Source organism: Miscanthus floridulus, chromosome 11 (genome assembly GCF_019320115.1).
Source record: "Miscanthus floridulus cultivar M001 chromosome 11, ASM1932011v1, whole genome shotgun sequence".
Classification (NCBI taxonomy): domain Eukaryota; kingdom Viridiplantae; phylum Streptophyta; class Magnoliopsida; order Poales; family Poaceae; genus Miscanthus; species Miscanthus floridulus.
Genome location: NC_089590.1, coordinates 95,521,409 through 95,544,518, shown reverse-complemented (window position 1 = coordinate 95,544,518; position 23,110 = coordinate 95,521,409). Strand labels below are relative to the sequence as shown.

Here is a 23,110-nt window from a genome sequence, read left to right as displayed (position 1 = left end):
CTAGTCCAACATTTTATGTTATATAGGATATATTTGTTTGGGTGTAGATATTGAAGGTGCTAGAAATGGCTCACAATATCAAATCTATTGTTTGGATGTACATAGAATTCACCCGTCTTCTCCTCCTCTCCACCGCACCACCCCATCCCTCCTGTAGCTGCACCTGTCGGAGCTAGGGAAGAAGGAGAGGATCCCACCGAAGCTAGGCAAGAAGGAACCTACCATACCCGACGTGGAGAGGGTCCGTAGGGGTGCGGAGGTGGTCAGCTGCATATGCGCAGAGGGTCAAGGGCGACGACCGGCAAGTGAGGCGTCAAGGGCTAGGTGCCGCACAGATCGGGGGTAGTGACCACTGAGGGAGGCGTCGAGGAGTGAGGCGCACATGAAGAGGTAGGCGTCGGGGACTAGGGCACATAAGGAGAGGGAGGCGTCGTGGCGACGACCGATGACTGGCGAGGGAGGCAACAATGGCGACGATCGACGAGGGAGGCACCGAGGGTCGGGGCGCGTGTGGAGAAGGATGGCGGGCATGGAGGTGAGGCCCAATTTCACCTAATAGGCCAATACAGAGTCTTACCCCTCTGTATTGGGAGAGGTCACTCCTAGTTGTAGTCCAATACAAAGGTATTGGGGTTGCAATTCTAAATCTCTTTTTCTTTACATTACCACAAAACGTTAGCCCATATTGTTGTGGATAACTATAAGTTTATCTAGCAACCATTACAGGTAAGTTACGGCAAGAGCAAGCAACGGTTGCATGCAGAACTATGGCTATGTAAGCAAGTGAGCAGAACATAGTGAGTAGGGGATGATGACCAAGACAAAAGCATGTCAGAGATAGCCTAAGAGACACCCAATTATACTAGGAAACTAGAGTTTTATATAATTCTATTAACTTTGTGCACAACTTAGGGGAAAAGGAAGCCTACAATTAGCGGTGGATCTTACGATGGTCTATTGTGGGCAAAGAAAAATGAAGATAAAGAGAAACGCCTACATTTGCCTACTTACCACGCAGCCCTCTGCCTTCCTCATGTCGCATGTCAAGAGCCGAGCTGCCAATGAGCTTCATCGCCTAAATCCATCGCCATCCGCCTTCCATGCAAGGAACTATCGTCACCACAAGTTTAGCAACGTCTAGCATTCAAGTCACACCTCCGCTATTAGCCCTGTTCGGTAGGACTTATTGCTGCTGCGGCTGATTTGTAGGGCTGATTTGTTGTGAGAGAAAAACACTGTTCCATGGCTGAAAAAGTAGGGCTGATTCTGATTGATAAGCTCAAGCGAACAGAGCCTACTCATTCTGCAATCAAATCCTAAGGCCTTCCTCAATGCACCACGGTGGCGTGCGGCCTCAATGTCCACCTCAGCTCCAGACATCCATGTCATAGCGAAGTATAGCCTCGCAGGTTGAGGTTGTCTTGCAGAAGGGACCATTGCCTGATTTGACAAAAGTAACAGGCAACATCTAGGGACCGCGCTGTGGTGAGAGCAGTGGCTCTAGACTATTGGGACCACGTCTGTTGCTCCAAACTCTCGCTTTCTCTGGCTAGGACTGAGCAGTGTGCAGACCGTGGGGCCCCCGAAGAGACAACACACACGGCTTGCGTTGAGTGAACGGTGGTCTTAATCTATCGGGCGTACGTGGAGGGTGACCTTTTTCCTGGGGCTATACGCTGCTATATGCCCGCATTGGTATTGGCCTAAGCATACAACATATAGCTCTCTCTTTCCCTCTTCCAACCTCAATACAAAAGTGATGACACGTGACGGCGTAAAGCGAGATGAGCATGTTAGCTCATTTTCAAGGGATAGGGTATTACATATCTGAGGTGATATTTTTTTAGACAGATCTATCCTATTTCAACCTTAAACCAAAGCATGCAAAAATCTAAGATCGTCTATCCTTTACCCAGCCATCCCCATAACCACAGTGTAAAGCTCAAGTTTGTTTTAGCTTGCAAATTGCTTCTTTGTTTTATCTTATACAATGATTCTAATTCTACTCCATTCACTCCAAAAAGTAAGTCAAACAATCTTTGGTTGGACCAGTTTTTCTATAAAAATATGTAAAGATTGTAATATATATATATATATATATATATATATATATATATATATATATATATATATATATATATATATATATATATATATCAAATAAGTATAATTAGATTCATTATACGATATATATTTTTACAAACAAATTATAGAACATTACCTTTTTGAGACAGAGCAGGTATGGTCCACAATCCAAAGCTAAAATAAGGAGTGTTCTCTTTTAGACAGTCAGACAGTGTTATGCTGGTAATCCACGGTCCAGAGCTGAAACAAAAAAGACAAGTGTTCTCTCATGAATTGTGGTGTGCTAGTAACGGTCTTAGAGCATCTCCAAAAGACTCTCCATATCCTTCCTAAATGCTAGGAATAGAGATTTTAGTCAAAAAACTACCCTCCAACAGTCTCTTTAAATGATTATTCAAATATAGCCATTTTCTATTCCGGATTTTTCGCTAGCCAAAAATAGAAGCCGAGAATGACACTCTAGAGTGCGCATGAGAAATAGAAAAGCTATTGGAGAGTGAAAACGATTTTTATGCAAATGACTTTTCGAATGATAATTTAGAGTGAGATTTAGAAAGGCTTTTGAAGATGCTCTTATGGCCAATATTTACCTAGAAAATTAAAAAAGAAAACAAAGCAAAAGCTGTTTGTAAAAACACGAATCTAGCAAACGGCGCAAGCTCATGTCCAGTCGGGACCCACCAAAACTACCAGTGTCCCTACATCGTCAGAGGGACAGCGACGAAAAAACCGAGCCCACGCGAGAAGAAAAAGGGGAAATTGGTTCTGTAGCATCGAAAGATTACAACTTCCATAAAATACCACTGAAAGACATCGGTCCCGTAAAATACCACTGAAAGGTGCACACATAAACTGGAAGTACCATTCTGTTAGATTTGAGCGTTAGGTCTGTTAACTTAGACCAAAATACCCCAAACCGGCACAGGAGCTCTAAAAACATAAGAATCAAGCCCCAAACCGATACATGAGCTCTAAAAACATAAGAATGAAGTACAGGGCATGAACTGACAGCATTTCAACACATACAAGTCACCATATGCACTAAATATTGACCAAGCATATGAAAAATATTCTGGTTCAACACATGGACTAATATTGACCAACACATCTTGCAAGCACATGGCCAAATAGGTTCACAGTACAGGAGCCATATTGGTCTGGTCCAACACATGCAAAACAACACATGCCCAAAATAGGTTCAGTACATGACTTTTTCATACAGCAACAGTTCAATAAAATGATTCAGGATCACACTAGCCTAGTTTATGATGACCGTCCTAGCAATGCCTCATGGTGATGTATCCAGCTGTGCTGCCATTCGTCTTGTTATTGGCCCTGGACTCACTGGTGTGCCGGGTGGTCTTGTTGCTGTAGAAACAGAAGCTGTCATCCTTCTTGTTGTTGGTCCTAGACTAACTGGTGCTTGGATGGCTAAGGAAGTAGAGGGGCTAGCTGTAGCTGTACTAGGTGATTGAGTGACTAAAGAAGTAGAGGTTATTTCTGTACCATTCTTTGAAGTACCACCTCCTCCCTTTCTTTTACTACATAACAACAATGTAATCAAGTCATTTTGCATGTAGGGTAATTCAGCTAGAACATGAAACTTGAAGTTCAACTTACCTAGGTTCAACAGCAAGTTCAGTAGGGGGCTCAGAAGAAGTAGAGGTTCCTGTAGCATTCTTCTTGGACTTTTTGGAAGCATTCTTGCATTTTGAAGTACCACATCCTCTCTTTCTTTTACTACAGAACAACAATGTAATCAAATCATTTTGCATGTGGAAAAAAAAGAAACCATATTAGCAAAAACATGCAACTTACCTAGATTTGGCAGGAAGTGATGGTGGTAATTCAGCAGCAAGTTCAGTAGACGCCTTCTTAGATTTTTTTAGGAGCTTTGGTGGAGTTTGAAATACTTGGTTTTTCTTTCCTTTTCCTACATAATAGCAAGGTAATCAACAATTATACTCAACAAGAATTGGTATTGTACTAAGTGATAGGAGCATAAAATTAATTTACCTAGATTTAGTAGGTATTGGTTGTGGTAATTCAACACCAAGTTCAGTAGGGGGCTCACGACAACCCTTCTCAATGTGCCCAAAGTGGAAACATCTTTTGCATTGGTAAGGACCCCTTTTTCCTGGCTCACCCTTACTCTTCAACCTTTTCACTCTTGGCCTACCCGCGGACCTTTCAAGCTTTGGAGGCAACATTTGAAACCCGGGATCAACAATAGGCCACTGTGACTTGCCAACCATTGGGTTCACCTCAAACTGATAAGTAGCCTTGAAACGATGAACTGAGTAGTAGTCATGCACATAGTCATCAAGTTTTATTTGTCTCAAGGAACCTATAAAGGCAATAACATGTGTGCAAGGTTTATCGGAAATATGCCACTGTCCACATGAACATGTCTTGCTTTCAAGATCCACAGCATGACTCCAAGGATAGTTGTCCTTAGTCAATCTAGATACCTCAGCCTTGAGATCATCACTCCCCTTAATTGTGTACTTCAAGTTTGTACTCTTCATTTTTAGCTCATTTACAGCACCTTATTATAACAACAATAGGCCACTAGCTTATTATGACATTTTTAGTTCCCGGTCCCACACCTTATTACATGACATTTTGATCGGGAACTATCTTTCAAGCTCAACTTGCAATTTCTTTGCTCCTAGGTCTGGAGTAGACTTGAGTACCTTTGTTGCTCTGTCAGCAATCTAGGCTTTGCTACGGCGCGGCCTCCACACGGGGAGCGGCCTGCACACGGAGAGGAAGCCGCGGTGGTCGGCACAGAAGGCCCTCGGAGCTCCCAGGCTGTCGGTGGACGGGCGGAGGCGGCACGACCTCCACACGATGAGCGGCCCGCGGCGGACGGCGCAGGCGGCGCAGCCTCTGGGCGAGTACCAGCCCACGGCGGACGGTGCGGCCTCCACACGAGGAGCGGCCTGCGCACGGAGAGGAAGCCACGTCGGCCAGCGCAGGAAGCCCTCGGAGCTCCTAGGCAGCCGACAGACGGGCGGAGGCGGCGCGGCCTCTGCACGATGAGAGGCCCACGGCGGACGGCGCAGGCGGCGTGGCCACCGCGCGAGTACCAGCCCACGGCGTACGATGTAGCCTCCACACGGGGAGCGGCCTGCGCGTGGAGAGATAGCCACGACGGTCGACACAGGAGGCCCTTGGAGCTCCCAGGTGGCCGATGGACGGGCGGAGGGGGCGCTCCCAGGTAGAACCGAGCATGGCGCGGCTGTCTCCTAGGCGGAACCAGACATTCATGGCGTGGCTCTCACTTTCCTGTATGAGGATAGGGATGTGGATAAGGCAAGGGCAAAAATGTCACTTAACTTTTGGAGTTTAGGTCAAATTAACGCTCCTGAGTGTAAAACCTGACGGAGTGCTATTTTCAGTTCACGGCGACAACTTTCAGTGCTATTTTACAGGGCCAAACTCTTTTAGTGGTATTTTACGAAGATCGTAACCTTTCGATGCTATAGAACCAATTTTCCCGAAGAAAAAAGGAAGTGGAAAAAATGGAGGCGTCCGCGGAGGCGGGGGCAGCCGCCACCGCCGCGCGAACGTTGAGGTGGGCGGGCCATGAGGGGAACCTGGGCGGCGTCCCGCACGCCATGGTGTTCACCGTTGTGGGCGCGTTCACCAAGTTGTACGCCTTGCTGCTCAACACCACCATGGTCCACAACGCTGACGTGCTCCTCCGCCTCGTCTCGTCGCGGGCTCCCAGGACGCCGCTCCTCACCGTCAGCAACCACATGTCCATATATGTCCCCCTGTAACCTCCTCACTCATCTCCCTCCCCCATGACCTTTGATGCTTATTGATTCAGACTAGACAGAGGGAGGCTTCAGCTAGGGTGGCATGATGGACCTTGACCTCGACCCCCCTGACCCGCCCGCCCCCTTCGTTAACCTCTGGCTGCCACCACGCTCCCCACCTAGATCCGCTCCATCCCCACCCTCTCCTCACCATCAGTGCCTGGATCCACAACCACCGTCGCCTGATCTACCCATTGGTGGGTCTCCCTCCAGCGCTCACCAAAGTTTCTACGAGATCCAAGCCATCGATGCCTCCATCCATCTACCCAAGTCACTGGCGCTGGTGCTCGAGCTCGACTTGCGTGCGTCGTGCGGCCACACTGGCGCTCGCTCTGAGCTCGGCTGCCACCGCCCCTCGCCACCTCCCACTCTGGGACTGGCCCCTGACCCGTTCCTTCCTCTTGGCGACGCCGGCGACACGCGCCGACGGTGCCTGTCATGGTTGGAAGGATGGACGATGAGACGACGGTCCTCGTCGAGGACGTCATGGAATGTGAGGATGAGGAGGATGAACATGACATCGAAGACGATGAAGCCGGTGAAGCCGCGCGAGCGTTCACGCCGTCAGCCACAATGCGGGCGTCTAAGGCAGATGCAACAACCCGGGCGTCCACTCCACCACCGCTAGTCACCTCTCCAACGACGGTCGCATGCTCGGGAAGGTCCTCCCTCTCCCAGCATGCCCCACCCTTCTTCTCCACCCATCAGTCGGCTGGCAGGAGTAAGTTCCTGTGCTGGGAAGATGACCCCTGCGCGTGTAGCTCTGACGATGAACTCACCTCTACCACACGCTTGTCGTACCTGGACACCGCCCGCAGGGACCTCGGGGCCACACCTCTCCCATCAGTGGGGGCTCCGAACACGGCGCAAAATGTTGTTGCCATGTGAGGAACCCACACGACGGCCGCCATGAGGAAGTGACGCTGTCGGCGTAGGACCATCGCGCTCGGTGGTCGCAGTGTCGTGCGAGTGCCCATGCTGCGTTGCCTTGTTCTAGAACCGGCGGCAAGGGTCCCTCTGCACCAACGCCTTGGCCCGCGGCGCAGGGCGCCAGTGTATGTGCCCAACGTCGATGACAACGGATTCCAGATCATCGAGAGCCGTCGTCGCTGGCGAAGGTAGAACGGTCCCCAAACGCCAACGCCCAGTCCCACCAGAGCTGGTGGGTATCTGCTTCAACTGCCTGGTGCATGGCCATGTCACCACTCAATGTCGCTTCTTGTCCCGCTGTCTCCATTGTTGGGGTACCGGCCATCGGGCCAGGGCGTGCAAGCGTGGTCGTTCACCGGTGTGCAAGCCTCCATCCTCGGTGGCGTGTCGCCCCATCCGGAAGGAATGGGTGTCACTGGAATGTCACGCCGTGCCAGGTGAGACGTCGACAACATCGTCGCCTTGTCGTGTGCACCGGTCAACCGCGTCGTCATCATCGTCGCAGCAGCACCACAACAGCAGCCTGCCTATATCACCACCTCTGGGTGACGTTAATAACCGGCCCAAGGTCGAGGTTGTAGGGGACCTAATACCGGGGGTACCCAATGAGGTAGGACTAATAACCATCGAACGTTGACTCTTCCAGTCAGACAAGAACACTGCTACTCTTCTTGCCCGAACGACGGAAGATTGGTTCCGCCTCGCCTGACGCCTAAGGGTTGGCTCCGCCTCACCCGACCCTCGAGGGCTGGCCTCTGCCTCGCCCGACCCTTGAGGGCTGGCCTCCGCCACGCCCGACGTCCGAGGATGGGCCCCGCCTCGCCTGACCCCCGAGGGCTGGCCTCCGCCTCGCCCGACGGCTAGGGGCTGGCTCCGTCTCGCCCGACCCCTGAGGGCTGGCTCCGCCTCGCCCGACGTCCAAGGGACATTCAACCCGAACCAGCATAAATCTTGTGTCCTTTAGTGCACCATCCGGGCCTAACGTGCAACAATTATAAATTTACTAACCGGTGTTTGTTCGAAACACCGACAATTGGCGCGCCAGGTAGGGGCCTTTGCGCGTTCCAAATCAGGCCTCGGATGGCTAACCACGCAATCAGCTGGGTCCCGGGCGCACACGTGCATTTCGGTGACCTGGACTTCATCGTCACACTAGGAGGAGAGTTGGCACTGGCCCACGCCGCCGTCCAGTCTCTCCCCTCCATCAACTTCAACTATGAGAGGCTTGAGCGCCAGCATGGCGTCTCCCTTAGACCATAACCGTTCAGGGAGGACCCGCGCCGCCTCACCATCTCTCTGGAACACTCCGCACGGAGCACCCCGATGGCGTTTCTGTTCGGTCTCCACAACGCCACGACGACCGTTAGCCACCTTGTGGCACAACGCACGATCCTGTCCCCCTCGAACAACGAGTTTGTAGGGATGATCAAAAGTGTTACGGAATCCCTCCACGGCCTCCTCACGGAGGGGCTGGGGTCGAACTCTGGCTCTGACTCCGGCAGGGGGAGCCATCATCCCTCGCGAGAATGTTTCATGGTAGAAACCTCCGAGGGACATGTCGAAAGCATCTCTGCGGAGGAGACTACCCCGACAGGCAACCTCGGCGGCGCAATCGAGAGGGGGACAGTGGCCCCACCTCACGTAGGGATGGAGCAGCTGAGAGCCTGAAAGCGAGAAATAGATGAAGCCGGACAACAGCTTGTTCGGGAGTACGTGGAGGTCAATGAGGAGATCAGGCGCTGCGGAGATGGTGGGCACGCACGCGCCGTGGCCCGCAACATAAACCGAAGGATCATCGCCAACGATGAAACCCTTCCCCACTTCGCCCAAGCGAGCCAGAACATCACCGCCGTAACGGCCTTGCTCTGTGGCCTTCCAGAAGCCGCAACGCCCGAGGATCGTTTGGCCCACCGCGAAATCTGCACACTACTTGAGCGTGCGGCAGCGCAGCAGGTGGAGAGCTCGTTGTCTCGGCGACGCGAGCCCGACACCTTTCAATCAAAGTGGCTCTAGATCAATCCAACATTTATCACTTTTCTGACAGATTTTGTACCCTTCAAAGAAATAAGCATATTTCTCAAAGTACAAATCCAAATACCACGAAATTTGGTGGAGGTGTGCATTACTAAGTTATCTAGCAGCTGTAAAAATTTGAGCTTCATTTGACTCTCATGATATTGATCAAGATCAAGTGGCTAGTATATCATCTCAACCCAATGATCAAGCAAGTGCAAGCAATCAAGTTCCATTGCTTCAACCAACAAGTATTGCAAGAGATCATCCTTTGGATACAATCATTGGTGATATTTCAAGAGGTGTACAAACAAGATCAAGATTGGCATCATTTTGTGAACACTTCTCATTTGTATCATCCACTGAACCAAAGAAGATAGATGAAGCATTGAAGGATGTTGATTGGGTAAATGCTATGCATAAAGAGTTGAATAACTTCACAAGAAATCAAGTATGGGAGATGGTAGAAAGACCAAAGGGACACAATGTGATTGGAACCAAATCGGTCTTTAGAAACAAGCAAGATCAAGATGGGATAGTAGTTAGGAACAAAGTAAGATTAGTAGCACAAGGCTATACACAAGTTGAAGGTCTTGACTTTGGAGAAACATATACCCCGGTTGCTAGATTGGAAGCAATTAGAATCTTGCTAGCCTATGCTTGTGCCCACAACATCAAGCTCTATCAAATGGATGTTAAGAGTGCATTTCTAAATGGCTACATCAATGAAGAAGTATATGTTAAGCAACCTCCCAGTTTTGAAGATGACAAGAAGCCCAACTATGTGTACAAGTTGAAGAAGGCTTTGTATGGTTTGAAGCAAGCACCTAGAGCACGGTATGAGAGATTGAGGGACTTTCTCCTCTCTAAAGGGTTCACAATGGGCAAGGTTGACACCACTCTTTTCATCAAGAAGATTGGAAAAGATCTATTTGTGTTGCAAATCTATGTTGATGATATCATATTTGGATCAACCAATCAAGATTTTTGTGATGAGTTTGGAAAGATGATGGCTAATGAGTTTGAGATGTCCATGATTGGACAGTTGAGTTACTTCCTTGGTCTTCAAATCAAACAATTAAAGAATGGTACATTTGTGAGTCAAGGCAAGTACATCAAGGACATGATCAAGAAGTTTGGCATGATTGATAGCAAAGTCATTAGCACACCAATGGGAACAAATGGCAACTTGGATAGTGATGCAAGTGGAAACATGGTGGATCAAAAATTATATCGGTCTATGATTGGAAGCCTACTCTATGTGACCGCATCAAGGCCGGATGTCATGTTTAGTGTATGCATGTGTGCAAGATTTCAAGCCTCACCAAGAGAAAGTCATTTGAAGGCTACAAAGAGAATATTGAGGTACTTGAAGCATACACCAAATGTTGGTTTGTGGTATCCCAAAGGAGCAAAGTTTGAGCTTGTTGGTTACTCCGACTCGGACTATGCGGGATGCAAGGTTGAAAGGAAGAGCACCTCGGGCACATGTCAATTGTTGGGAAGATCACTTGTTTCATGGTCATCAAAGAAGCAAAATAGTGTTGCATTATCAACCGCCGAAGCCGAATACATATCCGCCGGTAGTTCTTGTGCACAAATACTTTGGATGAAGGCAACTTTGAGTGACTTTGGAATCAAGTTCAAGAAAGTGACATTGCTATGTGACAATGAGAGTGCAATTAAGCTAACTAACAATCCGGTTCAACATGCAAGAACAAAGCACATTGATGTCCGCCACCATTTCATAAGAGATCACCAACAAAAAGGGGACATTTGCATTGAGAGTGTAGGCACCGAAGATCAACTTACCGATATATTCACCAAGCCATTGGATGAGAAAAGGTTTTGCAAGCTAAGGAATGAGTTGAACATATTGGATTTCTCAAATATGTGTTGATGCACCCCCCCCCCACTTATATGACATGCCTCTCCTTTGAGCAATCTAAGGTAAAAGTTGATTGGCATGACATACATCTTTGCTAAGGACATGATTAGTGCAGCTAGTCACATTTTCAATTTTATTAGGACCTTTCAAGTGGTTCTATTTTATTAGGCTCATTCATGAAAATCAAATGAATTTGATGTTTATATGGTATCACTATTGCTTCTATGCTTGACTTGATCTGGTGATAGCATATGACATGTTTATGGGCTTGTAAACCTAGTGTTTAATCTAGAAAATGAGCTATAAGTGTTTAACTCAATATGGTACAAGATAACCCTTATTTGGAGGTGTGAAGAAGCTTGTCCTTGGATCAAACCAAGTTAAATATCTTTGGCAAATAATCTAGATTGGACCAAATTTGGGAAAATAATCATCACCCCATTGATTGACATTGATAATCTCGACCCTACAAGTAATACTATCTATATTTAGCACCTTTGTGGTCATTGATGACAAAGGGGGAGAGAAACAAAGATAGTAGTAAAAATAGTGAAAATGGGGAGAAATATTATAAAGGGAGAGAAACATAAAGAAATACTTGATGTATGACATAGGGGGAGAAAAGTGAAAAAGGAAAGGAATAAATTAAAATTTTGAGCACACAAGTAGGGGGAGCAAGCTCATGAACTTGTATGGTGCATTTGAATGTTCATTTCGTATATTTGCTTGCATGGCACAAGTTTTAAAATTCAATATCCATGCTTGTGTGGTGTATGCTAGTTGTCGGTTTGAATAATGAAATGAAAACTAGCATGCATAGGATATCTAGTGCTTTCATTTCCAAATATTTCTAAGTGGTATTGAGCTAACCATGGTGCTAAGGATGGTATATTGGTGCACTCCGATTGGTATCACGCTTCAAAGGTCCATCTTTTATACCTTAGCATCATGTGGTAGACATTGACTCCTATATCTCCTATCTAAGCATATGTGCAAGCTACAATCCAAACTCTTAGCACATATGTAGGGGGAGCAATTGCTACCATTTGGGGTTCATGAAACTTGTCCATATCCTTTTACACATGGTAAATATGCTTGGGCAAGCAACATGGATTCAATTGAATTTCAATTCATATCTTTGTATAAGGGTTGTCATCAATTACCAAAAAGGGGGAGATTGAAAGCTCTAGTTTGGTTTTGGTGAATTGATGAAACTCTAAGTGCTAACCTAGTTTATCAAGTGATCATGAGATAGGTAGCACACTCCAAGTGGTGAAGCAAATGAAGATCATAGCATGATAAAGATGATGGCATGGTGATGATCAAGTGCTTCGACTTGGAAAGAAGAAAGAGAAAAATAAAAAGCTCAAGGCAAAGGTATAATTTGTAGGAGCTATTTTGTTTTGGTGATCAAGACACTTAGAGAGTATGATCATATTTAGGTTTGATAGCCATACTATTAAGAGGGGTGAAACTCGTATCGGAATGCGGTTATCAAAGTACCACTAGATGCTCTAACTCATTGCATATGCATTTAGGATCTAGTGGAGTGCTAACACCCTTGAAAATGATTGTGAAAATACGCTAACACATGTGCACAAGGTGATACACTTGGTGGTTGGCACATTTGAGCAAGGGTGAAGAAGATAGAGGAGATGCCAGCGTCGATCCAGTGACCGGACGCTGGATCTGAATGCACCGGACGCTGACTGCCTGCGTCCGGTCATGCTGACCTGGCGGTACAGTAGCTAGGGTACTCCACCGGATGCTGGGCTGTGTCCGGTCGAGGTGGACCGGACGCGTCCGGTCGAGGAAAAATGGATTTGGACCCTTACTATACTCGACCGAACGCTGGGGCTTCAGCGTCCGGTCAGTTTTGCCGGAGCGTCCGGTCAGCACTTAGCCGTTGTGATCTGACGATTCTGTTTTAACTCAAAGTGACACGTGGCAAAGATCAGTGGACCGAACGCTGAGTCCAGGGTCCGGTCAGTATGACCGGAGCGTCCGATCAGAGCACATTTTGCCCAGTGAAGGGGTATAACGGCTCTATTTTGTGGAGGCTTCTATTTAAGCCCCATGGCCAGTTCAAGCTCACCCTCTTGGCCATTTGCATTGATATAGCAACCTTGTGAGCTTAGCCAAAGCCCTCCCACTCATCTCCATCATTGATTCATCATCATAGTGAGATTGGGAGTGATCCAAGTGCATTGCTTGAGTGATTGCATCTAGGGCACTTGGTGTTCGTGTTTTGCTACAGATTTCGCTTGTTACTCTTGGTGGTTGCCGCCACCTAGACGGCTTGGAGCAGCGAGGATCGTTGAGCGGAGGGTGGTGATTGTCTCCGGCTCCGATCGTGGTGATTGTGAGGGGTTCTTGACCTTTCCCCGGCAGAGCGCCAAAAGGTACTCTAGTGGATTGCTCGTGGCTTGTGTGATGCTCATCTTTGTGTTGGTTGTGCGGCACCCTATTGAGGGTTTGACGTGTGATGCCAATTAGCGCGTGAACCTCCAAGTGAGCGTATCGCCACAACGAGGACTAGCTTGCCGGCAAGCAAGTGAACCTCGGTAAAAATTATTGTGTTCATCATTGATTCCGAGGTGATTGGTCTTCATTGTTATTCATCTTTGTGATTGATTGGTTCTTCATCTACACAGCGGTATAACTTTCTTGATCACTCTCTTTATATTATCGTAAACTAGTTGTCAAGTTATTTAGTGTAGCTAGTTGTGAGAGCTTGTTTGCTTGGTTGGTGTAGCTCTTTAGTTAGTCTTTGAGAGCACACTAGCATAGGGTAGTGTCTTTGCTATTGTGTGATTAGACACTATCTAAACTAGAATTGTGGTAGGTGGCTTGCATTTTGAGTAGGCTAGCGCAACACTCGCTTCGCCTCATAATTGTCTAACCATTTTGTTAAGTGTTGTTGTTGAAATTTTATTAGGCTATTCACCCCCCCCTCTAGCCATTAGGACCTTTCACTTCTTCATCTTTCTCTCTCTCTTCCTTTTACCCTTTGTCATCTTCTTCTTGAAGCCAAGGCCATACTTGTCACCATAGTTTCTTTGAGTCTTTAACATGTGCTCAAAGGTGACTTTTGAGTTGTAGCACCTCTCTAACTTGTTGCTCAATTTCTTCACTTCACTTTTGAGCTCAATGTTCTCCTTCAAAATGTTAGTCTCACAAGACATAGAAGTAGAACAGGCATCTATTTGTGAAGAACATGGCATTTCTAATAAATCACCACTAGAGGTGGATACATGCTTCTTGCCTACATCACAAGGGTTAGCAACAATTTGTGATTTATCATTTGATCCATGTGATGAGCTCTCATTATTTTTAATTTTTCCATTAGAAATCTCCTTAGTGAGAAAAGCATGGTCTTGTACCAAGTTATCATGAGCAACACTAAGTTCCTCATGAGTCAATTTTAGCTCCTCATGTGAACAAGTAGTAACATAAAGTAGATGCTTTTGTTGTTCACATGTGTTCTTTAGAAAAGAGTTTTCATTTTTCAATTTCTCAGTTTTAGCCATCTCTTTTTCTAAAGCTTTGATCATGCAACCATATCTATCTAGAAGCTCCTCATATGAATCAAGATCAATCACATTTGCATTAGATACCTTAGTGTCACCTTGTGACATGAAGCAATGTGATGTAGTTGGAGAGCTTGAAGAAACATCACTCTCGTAGCCCGAGCTTGATCCATCATTATCACCATCAAGTGTGCATGGAGTAGCATCATCATTGGCATCACTTGTGGCATCATCATCAATCTTGTCAAGTGATCTTGTGATGTGATCATTATCATCTTCACTTGACCATGAGGTGGAGCAATCTTCCACAATCACCAAATTGTGGTTATGCTCAACACAGTCATGTGCCTCCATCTTGGGCTCATCATCATCATCGGAGACCGTCCCATATTTCTCATTGAGATAACTCCAAATCTCATGGGCGGTCTTCATGTCAATAATCTCTCCCAATATACAATCATGCAAAGATCTATACATGATGTTAGTAGCTTGGATGTCAAGATCTAGGCATTTCTCTTGTGCTTGAGTTAGATCATCTTCATCCAACACGTGAGAAAAGCCTACATCTACCATCCACCACATTTGAGGGCAAATAAACTTAAAATTGCATATCATCCAATTTTTCCATCGTGTAAAGTGTGTGCCATAAAAAATGTGTGGACAATCAACATCTAGCCCATAAGCCACCATCCTCTCGGGTCGGTGAAGACCACAAATGAGAGACCTAGCTCTGATACCAATTGAAAGGGTTGAGATGGCGACTAGAGGGGGGTGAATAGTCTTTCCTAAAACTTAATCTCGTCGGCTAACCGAAACAAGTGCGGAATTATTACTATCGGTCTAGCCAAGACTACACCCCTCTATCTATATTCACTAGCACCTTTCAAAGATACTAATTAGCAACAAAGGTGCCGGACTAGCTAGAGTTCTCCTAACCAATTCTAGAAGCAAGGTCACACAAACCTATGCCACTAGTACTTTAAGCAACAAGAGAGCTCCTACACATGCTAGTAAGCAAAAACACAAAGCCAACTAAGCTCACTAGCAATGCTCAATAACAAGGCAACCAATGCCAAATTAGAGAGCGCAATTACTTAGCTACACAAACTAAGCAATGTGACTAACAAGGTTACACAAACCAAATTAGCCACGCAAGGAAGCTACTTCTATGCTACACAAGCAAGAAGGTAACTAGCGAGCTACACAAGCTAACTAATTACAAGAGCAACTACACAAGCACAATGTATATGAAAGTAAATACAAGCTTGTGTAACGAGGATGCAAACCAACGGGAAGAACAAGGTTGACATGGTGATTTTCTCCCGAGGTTCACGTGTTTGCCAACACGCTAGTCCCTGTTGTGTCGACCGCTCACTTGGTGGTTCGGCGGCTAATTGGCATCACCCGCCAAGCCCACACGTCGGGCATCGCAAGAACCTACCCTGGAAGTGAGGGTAGCTCAATGACACGCTTTACTAAAGTTGCTCTTCGTGGCTCTCGCGGGGCGAGCACAATGCCCCTCACAAAGCACTTCTCCGGAGCGCCGCACAAGCTTCTTGCGGGCTTCGACGGAGACCACCACCAAGTCGTCTAGGAGGTGGCAACCTCCAAGAGTAACAAGCACCACTGGCTTGCAACTCGATCACCTAGTGCCACTCGATGCAACCTCATGATGCAATCGCACTAGAATCGCTCACTCACATAATTGGATGATCACTATCAAGTATGTGTGAGATGGAGGGCTCCCAAGCACTACCACACAAGCCACCAAGGCTCTAGTGTGCTCCCTTTCTGGCCCAAGGCCGACCATGGCTTCTATTTATAACCCCATGAACAAATAGAGCCGTTACCCCTTCACTGGGCGTTTTTCGGGTTGACCAGACGCTGCACCGGATGCATCGATCGTGAATACCAGACATGTCCGGTCGCTATACCAGATGTGTTCGGTAGCTGTCTAACCGCCATGTGTCCCGACCGTTGCCTCCAATGGCCCTCTGACAAGACAACCGGACACTCAGCACGAAACGACCGGACGCTCAACGCTGCGTCCGGTCAAAGTCCAGTAAGCCTCCAGGGCCGACCGGATGCGACAGTTAGAAATTGACCGGACGCTGAGCCTCAGTGTCCGGTCGAGTACAGTAAGCACCCATGCTCGACCAGACATGTCCGGTCACACCGGACCGGATGCTGCCAGCGTCCGATCAACTGTTCTACCGAACACCGATTTGCTGATTCACACCGGACGCGTCCGGTCGCTGAGTACGTCGCCAAATACCGGACGTGTTCGGTCACCATACCGGACGCATCCGGTCACTCTATAACCAGCGCGACTAACTTGTTTTCAACTCTATCTTCTTCACCCTTGCTCAAATGTGACAACCACCAAGTGTATCACCTTGTGCACATGTGTTAGCATATTTTCACAAACATTTTCAAGGGTGTTAGCCACTCAACTTGCCACGCCACTCGATCCTAGCGACGATGCAAAGTTAGATCACTCGAGTGGCACTAGATGACCGATATGCAAACAAGTTTTCCCCTCTTGATAGTACGGCCATCTATCCTAAACCCAGTCATAAACTCTCTACACACCTATGACCGGTGAAATGAAATGCCCTAGGTTATACCTTTGCCTTGCGCATTCCATTCCATCTCCTCCAATGTCGATGCAACACATGCACCAACATGATCAACAATGATATGATCTACTTCATATCATCATGTGATCATATTGGTTCATCGATCTTGACTTCACTTGCTTTTCACCATTGCCTTCATCCATCGGCGCCAAGTCTTGCTCAAGCTTCATCGCCACGTGGTCCATCGCTCCAAAGCCTCCGACTTGCCCTTCACGCTTGCAACCAGTCCATCAAGCCAAGTCATGTCTTGATCTTCTCCACCTTGATCACATGACTCAATGTCATGTCTCATGTGCAATGAGCTCCTTCATCATCACATGTGTGAGCTTTGCAACATCTCCAAGCCATTTTCACCTTCATGGCATATGTTGCTCATATGTACCTGTGGACTAATCACCTGTGTATCTCACATAAACACAATTAGTCCACCTAGGTTGTCACTCAATTACCAAAACCACACAAGGACCTTTCAGCGGTGCACCCTGAGCCTATGCTCGTAGTGGACCGTTGCTCAGAGGCTCAGCGTTGGGACTTCGATCCCATGCTGGTTGAGGCAGAGGCATGTCTGACCAAATGGCCACCTCAGGCAGGTCTCTTGAGCCAGGCCGTGTTGGAGGTGGCCCAGGCGGTGGACCTGTGCCATCCAGGCCTAGATGAATGTGGCTCGGGCCAAACCTCACCAAGGCCCTCACTATTGGAGCCAGAGCAGGCTGGCGGATCCCCACCCCCGGTCCAGGTCGACTTCCCCGACAACCAGGAAGGTCTGGTCAGAGGCGACCTGTAACACCCCTGGTGTTACGAGCTCGTTTAGCACCGCGATTTAGGCCTAAGTAAAATTTCTAGAACGAGTTCCGTAGAATTTTTAATTTAAAACATACTTGATACGATAAGCGAATCCTGTACGACTTAGTTTCGTGGACTCAAGTAAACACTCAAGTTAAATCATGCCGGGCGTAGAAATATTTAGGAATGTCAAACGACAATTCTGGCCAATCGATAGCAAACAGCTCGTTCTATTAGATTAAGCATGAAAAGCAACTTTTATAAATAAAATAAAATCCATTAATAAATAGAACGATACATATATATAAACTCATGGATTTATTTTGTTAAGCACGAACTGACGAGAAAGAGAGCACAGCAGCTTCATTTATTTTTCTGGCGTGCAACATACTCGCCTGGCACTACTTTTGATCACTGTCTCGTTCTCATCATGGCCCTGCAATTCGCTGCATTGCAAAGTCTCCTCATCCATCCGCATCCATGCTCCCTGGCTTTTGCTTTGCTTCTCTCTCTGACTTGATTACTTATGTCTACATTTGTCGAGCCGCTCCTTATTTTCCCTCCCTCACTGCTTGTCTCTGTTTCTCTGATTGCCTGCCTTGCTTGTCTCTGTGGCCGCAGTCTTGTCCATGCCAACCAGCACGCCCTGCTGGCCATGTTGGGCCTGGCCATCCGACCATTGTGTTTAAGAAGTAACCGAGCCCACACGAGTCTCCTTGCTTGTTCGTCTTGAGCTAGTCTACGAATGATCTTCTCCTTCTCCCTTCTTAATTTATTAGCACACCTACACTCTTTATTGCTGATCAGCCCCGTTGACACGATAAAGACACACTCGAGTCCAAGTCCATCATGAATCAACTAGCCCAGTTGACACGTCGAAAGACCAAAGACCACTCAAATCCATCGCCTGAAATCCAAACACGGTTCACTGCGTCTTGCACGTCCTGCACACCGGACACTATAGCACCGCAGAATCACTGTAGCACGAAGTCAACACTGTCCATTGAGTCCTGCACGGTGCGTGCAGATCATGTAGAAAACAATGTTCACCCGTAGAAAACACTATTCACCCATAGAAACACTGTTCATCCATAGAAAACATTGTTCATATGAGCATCACGTCGTGCACAAGGAGCGCTTTGTTACCTTTAAGCAAGCTGGTTAGCCACTAACCTTATGACGTGTCGCTGTCGCGCCTTCGCGTCTCCTGCCTTTAAAAAGGATACGCTGAGTAGCCGAGGCTTTGCTCTCTATAGCTCCAGCTCTCTTCTCACTCTCAACTTCCTTGCTCTGTCTGCAAGCTGCATGCGGGTCGAAGTTGACCTTTACTCATCGGGCGAGGTGAGTAGCTCATGAGCATCCCCTCACTCTCCTCTCTTCCCCCTGTGACCTTCTCCTTGCTCCTCTCCTTCCAACCCGAGTTGCCCACAAGCTCCACGAGCTCGGCCATGGCGTTCACGCATGAATCAAGAAGAACGCTCATAGCTTTCTCTCTCTCTCCCATCCCATGCATGTGTATATGACGTGTGGGCCCTAAGCAACAACACATGCAAAAGAACCATGCCAAACACCCACGTGAAGACCAAAGAATATTCACTAATCATGTTTCATTTTCTCTCCTCGTGATTAATTAGCGGCCACCTTGCACAATTAATATCTCCACTATGCTAACTCCGATTCCATCACTTCTTCCTAAATCGAACCCTACCTATCCATAAAGTTTCATAATTTTTGGAACGCATTTGAATTTATGTGAATATTTTTTTGTGTCTGTTTGCCGAGTACCACGAGTTCGACGCCGACGGAGGGACGTCGATGGATCGCGGAGTCATCGGGAGTTGCTGGAGAAATGGTACTTTTGGAAGCGTGATTGGATTTCTAAGAAATTCGGCTGTCGTTGATTATTTACATCTATGCATTTGCATCAATACATATCATAATAGGAACAATGGTGGATCGATGGTATCAACTGGAGTAGCTGAAAGATGATGCTATGGTGATCATATCACGAAGATGGAATGCTAACTTTTGGTTATATTTTATCAAGGCAAGCCCCGGTGCATAACCCATACTTTTCTGCAGTTTAAATTATTTTTGTGCATTAAGTTTTAAGGAGTTGAATGAAACTCACTTGCATTATCCTATGAGTCTTACTAGTATGACAGGATCATGTAGATTGCTATGCTACAGGACTCCGATACAAGTTGAGTGATTGCCTGTCACTCGTGAGAGATAGGAAATATATTACTGTATTATTATCACTTGGAAAATATAAATGGTGGAAAGGAAAAATGGTGACCGGGTAGGGATATGGTTTGGGTATTGGTGGGTGTAAGAGGTTGTGTCGCCGTGGACGCGGGGCATGGCTTGGTTACACTGTTTTCCCTGTCCGTGTCGATTAAGGACCGGTCGTTGCATAAGGCTCTCGGTAAGTCACAGACTTATTATCCCGAGCACATACTTGGGTATGGGCGTTTGGAAGACTTGTTGCTCTCTTGTCGTGGATCCGGCTCTTTTCGAACCGACTGTCAGGGTTTTATTTTAGTGGAGGAGGTCCTTGCACCGCACGAGTCTAGGACTCAGGGATGGGAGTCTTACTAGTATGACAAGCAGGGTGTGTGTTTTTAGGGTACCCAGCTGGGGGCATTGATTCGCGAATCGCCGGGAAAATCGGTATGGCTTGTCTGCAGTTTAGCATCGTAGTAAGAACTGAAAGATGGAAGATGGAAGATGGAAAAAGGAAATCCGATTGCTTACCACCTGCTTGAAAGTAGCATAGGTGCTTACATAGAATGGTTAGTTAATGAACCAATGTGGCTGTTAATAAAAATCGAATATAAGGACGCACGCTTAGTAATGCTTTCTGCAAATACAATAAACCCACAAGCCAGATAGCCTTGCATATCCTTAGAGTCCTTCCTTTCCTCCTATCGGGTAAGTCTTGCTAAGTACAATTGAGTACTCAGGGTTTTTATTCCCCCTGTTGCAGGTGACAGGTGGATACTAAAGGTGACTCTTGTGTGGATTCCTCCTGGTGGGCTCAGCAAGGATTCCTTTACGCTGCGATCATAGTTGTTATTTATAACTCTCACCAAATGCTTTTATAAATGAAAGTTTCATAATCAGTTGTCATAGTTTATATATCAAGGCTTCATCATGTCATTAATAGATGTTTATTTCTGCTGTAACTCTGTTCACATGTTTATATTCCGCTGTTCAATTAAGTTATTCATAACTCTGATAATATAATTACATTCCACTGTTATAGTAAATAAATATTATACTCTAATGTTGTACTAAAAGTGATGTAAGAAATGGTTAAGAATTGTGTAAGCTTTATTCTCTCATTTGTGATCCTGATGGCAAAAATGTGGATTGTTGGGTTCTCCCCTGGGGTGTGCCCGACGGAATCGAGTAATTTAGTGTTCTCCCTCGAGTGCTTAGTGTCTAATGGAAGACAAGCACTCCTGTGAGGCATTAGATTAGGCGGTTCTGCCACAGGTGGTATCAGAGCGCAAATGAGGAAATAAGGCTTCGAAAACCTTTTTTAAACTAAAATTTGACAACAAATTCCTTTCAAAAAGTTAGGACATTTTTACGTGAAGTTATATAAGTAGCCCTATTACTATGGTTATGTATCCAGGATAGATGACACTCTACTGACTTAGGTAGGCTTAATCAATTTTTCTACAGGTACAGTGACTCGAGCATAGTCCGATAGTATCGACTAGCTACAGAGAGAGAACGATGTGCCAAAAATCTGAGAACGGTTGCCCTATATGTTGGCAACAGTGGAAGGACATATAGAATGTGCATTCATGCATATCCTGTTTGTGCATTGTAGTGTCATATTGCTTGTAGATACATCATCCATAGGTGTCACGCGTGTCGTATTGTGCACGACGGCCTTGTTTCTGTTCTGGAGTTAGGTCTGCACTGTGGCTTCGTACTCCACGTTCGTCGTGATTCACGTCGGTCGTGACACACGTCTCCCCGTACCCTTTTTCTGCGCTCTTGTCGGACCCTTGCCCTACAGTCGTACTAGTCAGTAATGGCCTCGGACGTCGCTCGCCTCGAACGCATGGAATTTGGTCGATTCATCATAGTGATCTCGCGTGGGAACCCTGTTGGACCACGCCAGGACCACTAAATGCTCCGCCTTTATAAGTAGAGCCTGGCTTAGCCATTGGTACCACCACTCGGCGCACTTTAGCTCGCTTAGCTTTTCCTTGAGCCAGCTTTTCACTCAGCCTTCCTTGCAACCACCGCCAGAAATGGCAGGAGCCTGGGTGAGTAGTTACTGCCTTAACGTTGAGGGTTTTCCCAGAATCCTGTATGCCACCCTACAAAAGCTCAGAGTCAAAGATCATCCTGAGTATGAGGGCTGTGAGTATGAGGAGCATGGCACCGAGCGGTGTGAGGTTACCGTCTACATCGGGAAGAGTGAAGAGTTCCCTGACCTCACTGAAGCCTGGAGTGTGATCGCAACTGGGTTTTACTTCATCGACACCTACCAGGTTGTGACCCACAAAGCCTTGCGGTACCTCTGCCAGATCTATGAGGAACCCATTGCCCATACCCCCATGCGGTTCTTTCCTCCTTTGGACAAGAATCGGCGGGCATGGAGGGCTCACATGGAGGCTCTGCAAGGGCGGGATGCACATGAGGACAGTCCTACCATGGTGCACTTGACCACGTACCTGCTTGCTCTGGATGAGCAGTATGACCGACAAGCCTTGGAACTGAGGATCTACCTCCGTCGAGCCGAGGAAGCCGAGATCTTCACCCGGATGCTTGAGGTGCAACTTGCTGAAGCGCATGCCAGTGCTGCAGCCGTTGAGAGCCGGGAGACTGCCATGTCGGAAGCTCTGAAGGAGGCTAAAGATTGGCATGTTCATCAGCTGCGTGTGGCCTATCTTGTCACCAGGGCCAAACAGAGGACGCTGGCTGCTGAAAGGCAGGATGCCCCGATCTTAGAAGGGATCCCTATCCACCCGCCTAAAAGAAGGAGAACCGAAGATGCAGAACCGCCAGCACCTCCACCATCGGAAGTGTCAGAAGAAGAGCCCTTGGTTCCTCTTACTCAGCCATTACCCTGAGAAGATGTAGATTAGTTGCCTTGGGATGTTGTACCCGTAGTAGTAGTGTTTTTCGTTGTTGTCCTCCGGTATTGTACTCTTGCTGTTGTTGTCGTCCATAGTTGTCGAGATCATCCGACCATAGGCGAATGCTGTGTCGTGAATGGGAGCCTGAATGCATGTACGTTGTACCCATATAAAACCGTTGGAATGTGCATTTTGTTTATTTTGCTGTGTTTATTGTGTTCATCTACCTTAAGTTTCGTTAGATGTGCTTAAAGTTTTCAAGGGTGATGTTAGGTGGATTACAAGAGAAGTTGACATTCAGATGCCAGCA

General features: G+C 47.0%; 1 protein-coding gene across 1 annotated transcript in view; it reads left to right on the top strand.

Annotated features, from left to right (window-relative positions):
* Window positions 1–5,612: 5,612 nt before the first annotated feature.
* The window catches only part of LOC136490685 (N-acylphosphatidylethanolamine synthase-like), a 29,467-nt gene continuing 11,969 nt past the window's right edge, over window positions 5,613–23,110 (top strand). Inside the window, exon 1 of the mRNA XM_066486888.1 lies at window positions 5,613–5,869. Coding sequence (XP_066342985.1) covers window positions 5,613–5,869 — 257 coding nt within the window. The remainder of the gene's footprint in view (window positions 5,870–23,110) is intronic.